Source organism: Elgaria multicarinata, chromosome 17, assembly GCF_023053635.1.
Source record: "Elgaria multicarinata webbii isolate HBS135686 ecotype San Diego chromosome 17, rElgMul1.1.pri, whole genome shotgun sequence".
Taxonomy (NCBI): Eukaryota; Metazoa; Chordata; class Lepidosauria; order Squamata; family Anguidae; genus Elgaria; species Elgaria multicarinata.
In genome coordinates, this window is record NC_086187.1 from 27,221,009 (window position 1) to 27,235,076 (window position 14,068).

Sequence of the window (14,068 nt, forward strand, 5' to 3'; positions counted from 1 at the left end):
CTGTTTGTTTGAGTTGGTATTTTTTACGCGTGAACAAACTATTGAGAAGAGAGGACTAAAAAAGGGCCGCTGCCTCTTTAAGGCGGAGGAGCCCGGCAGACTACGCAGCATCAAAGGGGACAGGAAGCCCGAGAAGATACTCGGCGTTCCATGTTGGAACGTTGAGACGCGGGCGGCGCGCTGCCATTGGCTGCTCGGCGGGGAGTTTGTCGCGCGGCCCCGGCCAACGTTCCATCCCTTGGCGGCTGCCTGGGGGGCGTCCGCTGCAGGCGCGGGTCGGTGGGGGGGGGGGAGCTCCGGAGAACGCAGCCCCGGCCGCCCGACCCGCCGTCTCCCGCGGGCTGCTTGCTGGTGCTGAATGAGGTGAGTGCAAAAACAAGCAAGCTTCCGCGTTTCCAAGGGACGTACCCGGGGGGGGGGAAGGCGAGAATAATGGGGTGGGGTGGGATAATGGGGGTGGTGGTTTTTAACCTTCTCAGTCAGGTGCAAAGGTGAGCTGCTGATTAAATAACACACACACACACACCTGAGAGCCCCGGGACAGCGTCGTAAAGGCTAACCTAACCAAACCCCCCCTTTAATAAGGAGGGGGAGGTGTACCCCCTCCCCAAGACGGTTGGGGAACCATTGGTCTGTTTCAAGGGTCAACAGGGATGACCTTTAAAAAGGATAAATAGAAGGATTTAAAAAAAAACCCACACAACCCAGCGGAGTCCCGTGACACCTTTTAAAAAGATGGACAATTGTGGTCGCCTTCAAGGTGAAAAGCGCTTTAAAAATAAATAAGGCGCCACAGGATTCACTGGGGGCTCTTTTGACTAATACGGCTACCCCCACCCCTTTGCCCTGCATTAATTAAGGCTGCCTTGTCTTGGGAAGGGGGACCGAGGGCTGTCGGGGTCTGCTACGGTGCCACAGACCTGGCGGTGTGACCCTTGACATTTCGCTTGCAGCCGCAGGGCTTTAACCAGGGTGGGTAGGTGGGTTCGCCCACCCTGGCTAAAGCCCTGCAAACGCTTGCCCTGCCCAATTTCTGATACTTTGCAGTGGCTGTCAATGCTCACTAACAAATAAATCGATGAAATGACTTGTTAACCACCCGTATTTATATTTTTACGGTTTTGATCCCCCTCCATTACTATCACCTCCACATTTTTGGCTGAGGCCCTGATCAGTTGGCTTTGCTAGCAAAAACGAGGAATAGCCCTTCTGCTTTCCTGAAGAACCATTGATCTCTAATAAGAAACACATTTATTCATTGAGGCTTTCCTCAGACTCAAGCCCTCCAACTGTAATAGAGACCCTGTCCCCAATATGAGATGTTGAGATGAATAATTTGCTATATCTGGGTGGGGGTGGGGATAGGAAAACTAAGTGTACAAACATGCAATGCTGCTTTTCACCAAATCAAAGCATTTATTTGGTCATTTAGCTTAGCATTGACTACTTTTTTTAAAAAAAAAATGTTTTTATTGTGTGATTCTGGTTACAAGGGTCAAGTAATGTGTCGCATATGTACATTCGGAGTCTAATTACTTAATTATACAAGCCTGGGTATAAAATATTTAACATTGATTAGTTAATTTGATTTAATTTAAATTCCATTCAATACAATTCAACTTAGGGCATCCTGGGACTAACTCTTTCCCCTTCCACCTATGTTTTCCATATTTCTAAGTATGCCAGTGGGGGTTTTCCCACCTTTTTTCTTTATCCACATATTTAATAAGTTTTCAGTATTGACTACTTTTGACTGGCAGCGGTCGGGCCTTGGATTGTGAAGGATTGCTCCTAGCTATGTGGTCCTTTTAACTGGAGGGGTCAGGAATTGAACCCAGGACCTTTTGCAAGCAAAGCTCTGGGTCCTTCCTCACATATGAATGTGAGGAAGGGTCATATATCCGTCCATCTGTGTCAGCTCTGACTGGTAGCTACTCTCAGTCAGCAACGGACCTTCCTTAGCTTTGCTGTTTTATCCTTTTAACTGAGGATCTGGGCATTGAATTTGGGTCCCTCTATGCAAAACAGGGGCTCTAACCACTGAGCTATGCCCCCACAAAGTCTGTTTAAATCCTCATCATATGGGTCCACATGCAATCATGTGGGGAGCCTGTGACCTGCAGCGGACAGCCATTTGGCCAGGCAAACATTTGTGGCTTTTGCAACTGGCAGCAGAGGTAGGACTATTTGAGGGGGGGGGCGTTATTCAGGATAAAGCATAATTATTTATTTCCCTTCCCTCCCCCCCCCCCCCCACACACATTCAACACACAAAGTCACGTAAGAATTCACTGCAGTGTGATAAACAATTGTGCACATCCACCCTTTCTGGTCAGGTGACATAACTTGTCAGTGAAAGAAAATGACACTCTGCATATGTTTAGAAACCCTCTGCTCCAGGGGCAGTGCCAGGGTTGAAAAGTTTTGGGATAAAATCCACAGGTCTAGGTTGAGCCTAGTTTCAAATTAAACCTAGAGGGTCTCTCTCTATCCCTCTCTTGAATTTATGGACAGGTCCTGGAGTCTGTTCCCCAGAATAGAAAAGACAAGCAGGGGTGAAGAGGCATGTAGATATTGTTACACAACTTCAAAATAGCAACCGGAAACCTGACTCCTTCCCCTCTGTAGCAAATTATTATTCTCAGACCTTGTCACGGATCAGTCCGCAAAGCTCTTTCTCAGCGTAGCTGGCAGGTGTGTTGCAAACGCTTAAAAGAACCGGAGCCCAGGCCAGAGGACACAAATCTGCATTTGCTAATTTATGTATATACATGCAAATATCGACATAATTAGCAGGATTTATTGAAATTCCACAGGAGGCAAAGGCAGCCAATTAATTTCCAAGTAATCCCAAATAAAAGGAATTAGTTAATTTGTGTCCTGGATCACCCCAAACCAATGGGTGGGTGGGTGTTAATCCGCTTAATTGCAATGCAAGGGAAGATTTAGGAAGAAGGGCAATTAGAGTTAACCCTTACTCCCCAATTGCACCCCCCCCCCTTGAAAATTACCCCCAAATGGCAATTAAGCAGAGAAAAGACACTCAGGGCTCTGTGGAAGAGATTCGGAGGCCTTGGGAAATACATTTGGGTGCTTGGGTGATAGATTTGCAGCCAAGGTCTCATGGGTCCAGGCCTAGCATGGCTGGCTGAGCCTTGCAAAAGTGCCACAGTCATCTGGTTTAAGTGTGGCGCACTGCTACATATGTTTGGGGTGTGCAGAAAAAATAAGCACGTTTGCAACCTGTGAGCAGCACACTCAATCGAGCTTAAGATGTACTGCTGCTGAGTAAATCTGCTCAGGGTCTGGGAACCTGGTTTTCCGCTTTCTGAATACCATTGGAATCCTCGTCTTGGGGCTGAGTTTTTGTTTGCTCTCGGTTCCCATAACGATGCCGCTGTTGCTATTTAGTCATATTGGGAGTTCTGACTCACGCATGCCAAGCTGAACATTGGTGGGCGAGGGAAGGAGGAAGAACAAGGGAACTGAATACTTATGGAGCTGGCCGTCGTAGGCGCTGCTCTGTTTGCCCTGACAATGCTGGTAGGACTTCCATGTGAAATTGGCAGTTAACTTTTGACTTTTCAAGGGGTCAGCAAGTAAGAAATATCAGAAACTGCCTTCTGCTGTGTCAGACCACTGGTCCATACAGCAACGGCTCTCCAGGGCTTCAGGCTGGAGTTTTTGCAGCCCTACCTGGAGATGCCAGGAATTGAACCCGAGACCTTCTGCAGGCAAAGCAGGTGTTACATTCTGAGCCACAGTCCCTCTATCATGGAGATGCCCCCACGGTCAAATTTGGCCACCTGAGAGCCACCAGCTGGTCCCCTTCCCGAAAACTAGTTGCCAGTTTACGTTAACTTTTAAATTTATTTTATTGATGTCTATCCCATGGTCTCAGAGCAGCTTTTAGAAATGTTTCAAGTTCTGGACCTTGCAATCTAAGGCAATTAAATGCTAAAGGGTCCGAATGAAATGTAAGGAAAAAATAATTTCTTTAAAAACTAAACACATTGAAAGAATCATACCAGACCATGATGTCCAAAAAGTCATCTGCATAGGTGGGCCGTGCCAGTGGTCGCTTGAACGAAGCCTGCTGGTGCTGCCTTAGGAGTAATGAGATAAAGAGACCCCTGCTCCCCAAAGGAAAGTCCAAAGCTCAGCAGAAGAACACCTGTTCTGGATGCAGGAGGTCCGATTCAGTCCCCAGCATTTCCAGGTAGAGTTGGAAAAATTCCTACCTGAACCAAGGAAAGTCAAGGCTGCCAGTCAGTGTTGACAATATTGGCTTAAATGGACCAAGGCAGCTTCCTATGTCTCTATTTAAATCAGATCTTTATTCAGAACTATGAGGACTAGAATCTTAATTTATCTTTAGGGGGAAGGGCCATAGCTGTGTGGTAGAGCTCCTGATTGCATGCAGAAGGTTCAGGTTAGATCCCTGGCATCCCCAGGTAGGGCTGGGAAAACTCCTACCTGAAACCCTGGAGAGCTGTTGCTGCCAGTCCGTGTCAACAATGCTGGGTTGTATAGACCAATGGCTTGACTCAGGTAGCTGGTGATGGAAAAGACTCTTGTCATGTATCTGGAACACCTTGTCCCAGCTACGCAATTAGGAAATTTAATAATTGGAGGCCTCTAAAGCAAATTCTGGATTAACATAAAATGATTTGATTCCAAGGGCCAGTGGTCCACAGAAAGCTTTGCTAGAATGACCACGTGCCTTTTCTCTGAACTTCCCCGGATGGAGGCATACGTGCCAGAGTACAGGCAATTAAATAACTACCTTTCAGTTTCTCTTAAGTGATAGAAGAAACCGAAGCAGATATTGTAAGCCGAACTAGCTACAGTGTCATTTAAGTCATAAAAGAACCATAAAATGGTCAATGTAGTCAGAGAAAGAAGTTCCTCAGATCGTATATAGAGCAGATCTGTTTTTGGGAAACACAGAAACAACCAGTGTGTAGTTGGAGAAATAATTCTTATGTCGTAAGCACACCTGTAACACGTCATGGGAATCAGTCATGTTGTTATTTATTTATTTATTTATTACATTTTTATACCGCCCAACAGCCGAAGCTCTCTGGGCGGTTCACAGAAATTAAAACCATAATAAAACAACCAACAGGTTAAAAACACAAATACAAAATACAGTATAAAAAGCACAACCAGGATAAAACCACGCAGCAAAAATTGATATAAGATTAAAATACAGAGTTAGAACAGTTAAATTTAAGTTAAAATTAAGTGTTAAAATACTGAGAGAATAAAAAGGTCTTCAGCTGGCGACGAAAGGAGTGCAGTGTAGGCGCCAGGCGGACCTCTCTGAGGAGCTCATTCCACAGCCGGGGTGCCACAGCAGAGAAAGCCCTGCTCCTAGTAGCCACCTGCCTCACTTCCTTTGGCAGGGGCTCACGGAGAAGGACCCCTGTGGATGATCTTAAAGTCTGGGTAGTTTTTTTTTTTAGTTTCAGAGCTTATTAAGAGGTCTTGATTACAGTAAAATTGTTTGGAGATAGTTGATTTAGGAATAGAAATGTATCCATAGGAATGTGACTTTGGGGTACAGGTAAACTATTAATGGGACATAAATAAATTAAAGCAAAATAATCTAGGCGTGTTTAAGGGTGCAATACTTATATATCCTCCAAGCATGAATAGGATTGCACCCTAAAAGTATTAAAAGGTAGTCCAAAACATACGGAGGGTACCAGGTTGGGTAAGGCTGTGTTGTTTTTCTCCTTCCTCGCCTTCTTTTATGTATTTATTTGTATAAATAATAACTACGGCTACTGGTTCTGTGGCCCTTGCCCGTTCTAGGTGTGATTGCTACTGATAATGTGCCAGCAGCCCCTGACATCCTTGCGTTGCTGTTGGTCCACAGTGTCTCTGGTTCTCTTCTTCCCATTGATCCCATAACGGCGTCCCCTTAGCCAAACCTGCTTTTGTTTCCGGAAGGTGGACAATGGCGGGCTACGGCCACGAGCAGGGGAAGAGGAGTGACGAACGCGGCTTGGGCAGCGTGGTGGACTTCCTGCTGGCCAATGCCAGGGTGGTCTTGGGCGTCAGCGGAGCAGCTGTGTTGGCCATTGCAACGCTGGCTGTGAAGAAGGTAAGATGGGCTGGTTCTCCTTTCTGTGCGATCTGCGGCAAGCGTGCTTTTAATAGCCGATGATGAAAGCGGATTCTGCCCTGTGGGCAAGTCGACTTTAACTGATGCCCTTGAGTTGAAAGTAGGAGAACATGGCTGTCATGTATAGCTCTACTGCTCCTGTATTGGGAGCAGATGATGCAGGTAATCAATCAGAAACAGATTCAGGCTCAGAAGACGCTGAGCCAGACGCCAGGCAGTTAAAGCCAGTGGGGGAGGAGGCTCACACAGGAGAGGCTTCAGCTGAAAATCTGCCCCCTCCAGGGTCTATCTCTTCAAGGCCAAATTCTATGCTTTCAGTGGACAGGGAGTCAACTTCTGGGGGTGAGCATTCAGAAACCTTACTTGATGCTAAGAATCGCTGGAAACTAAAACGTTCAGCGAGGTTAGCGGCAAAGAGACAGTCAGACAGATTGCATGAGAAATCGTCCACGCATCAACCACCTTGAAGTTATAGACATTTGAAAAGCCTTTTCTTTGAACCGACAATTGTCTTACTTAGTTTGCATAGTTTTTGCCTAAGGAGGAGTTTCACAAAAAGTGCCTAGTTTGTGTTACAGAAGTATTTATTGTTTACCATAAAGCTTTGTAAATTTCCTAGCACTTTGCCTCATTCGTCTCCCAGAGAAAGCTGGAGCAGCTACAGTACACGACAATGGCTTGCGCTAATTGCGAAAGAGCCACCAAGCTGAGAAGCCCACTGGCCAAATAGGCTGGCTTTTCAGGGACTCAGTAATCTTCCTGGTTTTACTCCCTGAATAGGACTGCACAAATGGGCTTCGCTGGTGGCAACCTAGCAAGCTACTTATATGTGGCAGATGTATTTGGCAGGGTGAGTTTTCACCTGTTGTGGAAGCCTGCAGTTGGCTTTTCTAAGGCACCTAGCAAGAACAACTTAAAACACTAACACAGAATGTATGTTGTGCACATGCAGAGGCAGCATACACTTATAAAAAGCCAGGGAATCAAAGCATTCAGGAGTTCGTTCTTCCAAAAGCACAATGAAATAAAACAGTCCTTACTTGGCATCAAACTGAGGGCCGGTTGAGTTTCCTGGGCACAGAGTTTCATATCCTGGGGGCCACTGTGGAGAAGGCCCTGTCTTGTTATACCTGTTCACACCACTGTTGCTGGCAATTGAACAAAGATCAAGGCCTCTCCCAATAATCTAACAGAAAGACAAAGTCGAATGAGAGGAGATGGTCCCCAGGCTTATCTAGGGGAATTTTAGGATGTTTTAACAATGTATATTATGTTCTTAATTCAGTTTTATATATTTTATATTTACTGTTGTTCCCTGCCTTGATCAAATGGAGAGGCGGGTAAGAAATATTATTATTATTATTATTTTATATCCAGCTTATCTGGTGTGATGGCATGGGATGCTGCAACCTTGATGAAGCTAAGCGGGTCTAGGCCTGGTCAGTTTTTGGAAGGGTGACTACCAGGGAACCCCATGTGCATTGAGCAGGGGGTTGGACTCGATGGCCTTGTAGGCCCCCTTCCAATTCTATGATTAAATACTTTTGTCCCAAGCTGTTGAGAGAGGTAAGGCTGATAACCAGCACTTTTGAATTGGGCTTGAGAATAAACCAGAAGCCAAATGAAGCTGGTACAACGTCAGAGCATTGGCATCTTATTAAACCAGCCCTGGTCGAGACTTTAGTCGCTGCATTCTTTTTTTGTAGTAACTGATGTTCCTGGGCGCTTTTCAATGGCAGCCCTGTGTCAAAACATTTTACTATAATCGAACCTAGATGTATAACTAAGACATGCGTGGCCAGGTCCATGTTCACCAGGAACAGGCGCTGTTGATGCACCAGCTCGAACTGCGCAAAAGCATTCCGCAGGTAAAGTGCTCAAGCAGCTAGCCACAGGAAATGTTTAAAAGCAGTAACGCTCTTCAATTAGGCACACGTGCAACTGGTTGGTTCTGTGCCCTTCCTCCGCAACAGCGGTGCCATTCAGGGTTTATTTTTACACACTTGGGTTGGAAAAAAAGCTGGTTGTAGTCCAACATGATGAGCTGCCACAGAAAGCCCCAGCTGTGCATAGATGCTCGCCTGACTAACTGTGGAGGCTGGTGGTTCCGAAGTCAGTGGGGCAGTAAATCCGTTCTGGCTGGTTTTGACGGAAACCCGGAAGAGAATCACTCACTGACTTCAGAGCCCCCACTGCTGACCAATCTGTCTAGATCAGGAGTGTTCAAGCTCAGCCCCAGCAGGGACAATCTAGCCTGCCGGGGGTCCTGGTCCTGCCCTCTTCCCCTAGCCCCATCCCTTTACCACAACCATCAGTTGGTCGGTGGCTTCCCGGCTTTTGTATTTTCTTTCACCCCATTCAAAAAAGTTGAAATGCCTCTCCTAAGCTTTAGTTACTGGCAGTAAGAACTCTAAGCTGAAATATGCTGGGATTTTGGCCCCTCCCCTTTTTGGCTCCACCCACCACTGGGATGCAGGCCCCGAGCGCTTCTCTGAAATGGATTTCAGCCCTCGGACTGGAAGAGGTTTAACACCCCTGCTCTATACTGTAGCCTGCGTGTGGGTATAGATTCACATTTGAGGTTGTGCCTTGGCGACAAAACCAGATGTCAGGGATTCATGCTACCTCTGGGGACTGTCCCTCCACAGCTGATAGACCGAGCCACCAGCCCACCAGACGATGACGACGACATAAAAGCCAAGCAGAAGTCCTTCGAGGAAAGCTGGCAGGAACTCAGCCTGATCAAGGCGATGCCCAAGACACGGCGGGAAGACCTTGAGGAGCCACTGCTGTCTCCAGTCCGGGGAGTGACTGCACAAGGTCAGGATAGATGCTGTGGTTTCTTGCTATGCCAGGATCCAGGTTCTGTGCATGCCCTGGGTGCATTGGCAATTCTGGCTCTTGGATTTATGTCTTCTTCTGTAACGCTATGATGGACATCCATCTTTTCCTCGGTGACTCTGGCAAAAGATCCACTTTTAGGTTGGCCCTCTTCAGAATATATATGGGAGGCCTTGCTTTATTCCAGTGACTCAGTTAACACTTTGCACTCCCTAGTTTAACTGCAGAAATCTTCCCATTTTTCTTCTGCAGCCACTAAGGCTATGACTTCCCCAAGATCCACCCAGTGAGACTAATTTGAACCCTGGTACAAAGCTCTGATTTTTGGGCCATGCTGACTCTGAATGTTTAGAGCCGGAATGAATGCAACTGTTGTCTTCTGTACATCCGTCATGGCAGGGGAAACCCGGATGGAGACCTGGTCCAAAGAGGACCGGATGTGGCACCTCCAGATCCCCAAATGTCTGGCTGTGTTGTTGTGCTCAGCTCTGTAAAGTAGATCGTCCCCTTTGATCTTTTTATATATACATATAAAAAGAAGGAAGGACATGAGAGCAGCTTACAACATTTTGTTCGGAGTCTTAAGACAGTAGGTGGAGGAACTTTTTGCCCTTTCCTCCTGTAAATCAAAGGTTATCTGGTGAAATTGGTGGGCAATAGGTTTGAGACAAGACAAAAGGAAGTACTCCTTCCTCACACAACATTATGGGATCCTCTAGCACGAGATGAAGTGATGGCCACCAGCTTAGATGGCTTTAAAAAAGAAAAGAGGCCTAGATGAATTGACGGAGGGAAACGAGCCTAGCAACTGCCTACTACTTTTGCGAGCTCATTGAAACCTTCATGCCCAGAGGCAGTAAATCTTTGAGCAGTGTACAGTGGAGACAGAAATGATGGGGAAGGGGTGTTGCTTCCATACCCCACGTTGGCTTTCCAAATGACCATCTCCTTTTAGAAACCATGAGGTCTGGGAGCTTTACTGGTCTGCCTTGGTGGGGACCAGTGTTTCTCCATCAGATCGCTGCACCACCTCTGTTCCGAAGCATCGAGGCTCTGCTTACATTCTTACAGAAGCCGGGATAGGACTTTATTTTGTTCTCTCCTCTTTTGCAGAACCTGACAGTCATATCTTGTCCTCTGTGGTCCCTCCGGTGGAATTGAGGGCCCTGTTGTGCCTCACACTGCAGGAGAAGCTTCTCTCATTCTTCAGGGACCACATCTCCATGTCAGAGATGGAAAAGGCTATGGGGAAGCAGCTGGCAGGGGACATCTGTGCTGAGTTGCAAAGCTTCCTGAAAAACAAGTCTTCGGAACTGCCCTTTGGGAATATATTCCTTAGTGGCTACCTCTGCGATGACCTCGTCGGCCGCAACCACCTCGAAGTTGACTTCATGCTTCCCTTAGTGCTGGAATCTAATCTCTGGTGCCTGATCCCAGGAGAACAGACTGTCGTGAATAACCCCTGCTTCGGGATGATCAAACGGACCGGTCTGGAGTATTTCCCGCGGGGAAACAGCCCCTGGGACAGGTTCCTTGTGGGCGGGTATCTCTCGTCCAACACCGTCAATGACGCCCTCCATAAGATATTGGTGGCCTCCGTCAACTGGCCTGTCATCAGCAGCATGTTGGAATGCGTGGTCAGGCCTGTGATGGCTCCCAAGGAGCTCAAGCTGGAGGTGAGGTATGAACAGATCCATCTGGACGTAACCCTCTGCCCCATGATAGAAATGGGGGATAAAATTCTGCTCGCTGCATCTTCTGAAGAACCTGTGGAGAACCTTTGGCAGCTAAGCTTTTACGCGGCAGAGATCTCCAAGATTAAAGACCTGGATGCCGGAGATTCAGGCGTCCGGCAATCTTGTCTCAATATCTTGAAGGTTATCTTTGAAAACCATCCCTTCTGGAGCAAGCTGGCTGGCAGTCCTTTGACTCACGTCATCCTGCACTTGAGCCAAACCGAACTTGACTGGTCAGAAGCAGCGTTGGCTGATAGGTTCCAGCAGGTGCTGGAAGAGCTGGTCCAGTACCTGGCGAAAGGTTCCCTGCCTTGCTTTTTCGACAGCAGGATCAACCTTTTCAGCCGCCTGCCCTTGGAGGAGATAGAAGAGATCGGTTGTACCTTGTACGAGGCTTTAGCGGAGCCAGACCTGGCGACTGGACTGGGATTATAAACACATGACCCAGTTGTGGCACTTTGTCTACTTTGGGGGTTGAGTGGCATGGGAGATTCTTGTCCGCTCATCCCCAATGCAGTTCTTTGCACCTAATGAAATGAAAGTATTAGCTCTTGCAGTAAAGTGGTCCTGGGTTGTAAGAGCTATTTTCTTCTCTTCTCTCCCAGATCTTGAAATCTAGGGTTGATGTTGTAATTCCCCCATGGTTGGATCCTGTGCTACTGTAGGAATTGCCAAGCCAGATTGGAAGGTTGAGCTTCCGTAGGGGGAGAAACACCCACCCACCCCACTGGCTGCATCATGGGGATTTGGTGTGATTTCCCCCTGCCCCCTCCTACTTGGTTTTCCCCCATCACTCTGTAACAGGAGTAGGGTGAGATGGAGCAGTAACCTTGAAGACGTCCCCACCCCCCACCTACCCCATGTAAGAGCCGGCACCAGGGACCAGTTTTGTGGAAGAGAATTTTTCCACGGACCGGGGGGGGGGGGGTTGAGGGGATGCTTTTGGGAAGCCACGTCCGCCCCCGCCCCCACTCCAACGTCCTGGCTTTGCTTCGGCTGGGTGGTCGCCCAGCCAAAGCAAAGCCAGGATGCTGGGGCAGGCGGCTTCGGAACGGCTTGCCCAGAAGTTGCTCTCCCAGAGCAGCTTCCGGACGGGTGTGCCGTTCCAAAGCCACCCACCCCACCCGTGTCCTGGCTTCGCTTCAGCTGGGCAGGCGAGATGGCGTCCTGCGCTCAGGTACACTGGGGTGGGGGTGGGTTGGTGAAAGCAGCTCACCTGCGCGGCCCGGTTCCTAACAGGCCATGGACCGGTACTGGTCCGTGGCCTGGGGATTGGGGACCCCTGGTCTACCCAATGTCTCTGAGCTGTGCTGTGTCTGCTTTTTTTGCACAACTTGGAAGTCCTGGAAAAAATACCTGGGGTGGATGGATGCATAAATTGGAAATTGGAAGCAGCGTAGGTTCTGCCATAGATGCTGAGCCAGTAATTTCCCCCTAATCTGCTGTGCAGGCTACCCCAAATTTACTGTAGGTGCTTACAGGCACTGGGTGCTCAGAGTGAGCACTCGAGACCTGGAGAAATAGTTTCCCCGATTGCAAACGCGTGTGCGTCTCCATTCCTTGTGGTGCTGCTGCACTTGCCTCGAGTAGTCGTAGTTTGCAACATCTTTGCACATTGCTAGAAATCAACAAGGGTCTAGGAATTCTTGCTTGCTGGAGGCGCCCTGTCCTGATGAGTGTGGTCCGAAGTGTCACGGAATGACCGATTGTCTACCTCAGGGGCACAAAGTTGCGGTTTCGTTTTCCTCAGCTGTCGGTCATACCTGTTGCCAGCACTCAAAAATTAACCAAGTGCCAAAGGAGTGGGGGGGGGGTATGGGAGAGGAGTCTAGATTTTGGGTGTCCCGTAACCTGGGAAAACTGAATAACTGATCATTCATCAAGATCTTGGATTGCCGTTGTAAAGCTAACCGAGGCTCATCCTGACTCCCTCCAGCTGTGCCAACACATCTGGAGACAGAGTGCAGAAGGCTGCTCTCGCGAAATCAAAGTTTCCGAACTGTAGAATGAGTAGTTTGTATGCTTCATTTATGCCTCGTTGTAGTTATGTGCTTGCTGGCATGTCAACAGAAGTCTTTGCCACTGAGATGGAAAACTACTGTGTGGTGATAGCCTTGGACATAGACGGAGGTTGTAGGAGACCTTGTATGTCTTGGGTTCTCCAAATGAGCAGCCCTGAGACTTGGAGACATCGGGCAGTTTAGTGAGCCTGTGTGCAATAGTGACTTGTGTCTGTTCCTTCTAGGGCAGTAGCTTGACTCAAGCCATCATCATCGTTCGGCGTGTCTTTAGGAACGTGTGTGAATCCCCTAAACCAGCCTTCCTCAACCTGGGGCGCTCCAGATGTGTTGGACTACAACTCCCAGAATGCCCCAGCCAGCTGGCTGGGGCATTCTGGGAGATGCAGTCCAACACATCTGGAGTGCCCCAGGTTGAGGAAGGCTGCCCTAAATGATGCACAGGGAAGGTACCATCTTCCTTGGCAGTATAACTGGAAATATTAACTGCTCCCATCTCTCTATGTTCTCAAAATATTCACACTTGAAGGACTCATCCAGTCTTATCGGTTGCTGTTTGTCAGAGAGAGCAACAAAGCAAATCACAAGAATGTGTTGTTTTAAGGAGCCCTGACATAGCAAATTATTCCATTTTCTCCCCATTTTTACTCTCAGTTGGAACTCAAAAGCGTGAGCAGTTGGTTCTGTGTAGTTTATATTTAGACCTTTTCAGTACCAATCATTTTCCAAGTGAAACTGGCCATGCGGTGGTCTTTTCCTTGAAATTATCCCATGATTGAGCTTTCATGTGAAATTCCCAGGCTATCCAACTAGAAGAATCATTCACTACTAATTTAAAGAAACTTTGCTTTTAAAAGTAGCTGCTAAAATTGATCAGAGCGGTTTGTGGGTTGATGTGATGGCACAGAAGAAATAATCATAGAACAATGGCTGAGGGATAATTTAAACTCATCCTTTACTCCTAAAAGATAAATTGCTTCTCCCGCTCCCTTGAGTATGTTTTCTTACTAATGTTTGAAAAACAAATCTGTGTGTAGTGTTTGGAGGAGAAATCCTGGAAACTTAAGTATCTTACGTTATATGCCTGTTCTTGGGAGAACAACACGATGGTGGGTGTGTTTTTTTGTAGGCTCTGATTTCCTTAACTTTGAAAGACTGATGTTGGAAAGGAGGGAAGTTTCTTCAGATTCTACAGGTAAAAATAAAGACCACTAGAGAACATGTCTGTGTATGGATAAAATATTTAAAGTGAATTCTGGGTTTGATATAATCTTCACAGCCTGGAGCGTTACACAAATGTTTGCATATACACTTTTAAAAGGAAAATACATCTCACCCAA

At 47.4% G+C, this 14,068-nt stretch overlaps 1 protein-coding gene across 3 annotated transcripts; it reads left to right on the forward strand.

Annotated features, from left to right (window-relative positions):
• The first annotated feature begins 273 nt into the window (after window positions 1-273).
• Window positions 274-12,159, forward strand: MIEF2 (mitochondrial elongation factor 2). Of its 3 annotated transcripts, none has more exons than XM_063143135.1 (4): window positions 274-363; window positions 5,959-6,112; window positions 8,782-8,953; window positions 10,088-12,159. In XM_063143135.1, the coding sequence occupies exons 1-4, from the start codon at window positions 359-361 to the stop codon at window positions 11,143-11,145; spliced, it is 1,389 nt and encodes a 462-aa protein (XP_062999205.1). In that variant the 5' UTR covers window positions 274-358; the 3' UTR covers window positions 11,146-12,159. The 3 variants fall into 3 exon arrangements, with proteins under 3 accessions (XP_062999205.1, XP_062999207.1, XP_062999206.1); XM_063143137.1 differs by having other exon boundaries at window positions 278-363; window positions 5,821-6,112; XM_063143136.1 differs by lacking the exon at window positions 274-363 and adding an exon at window positions 2,584-2,694 and having other exon boundaries at window positions 5,821-6,112.
• The last annotated feature ends 1,909 nt before the right edge of the window (window positions 12,160-14,068 follow it).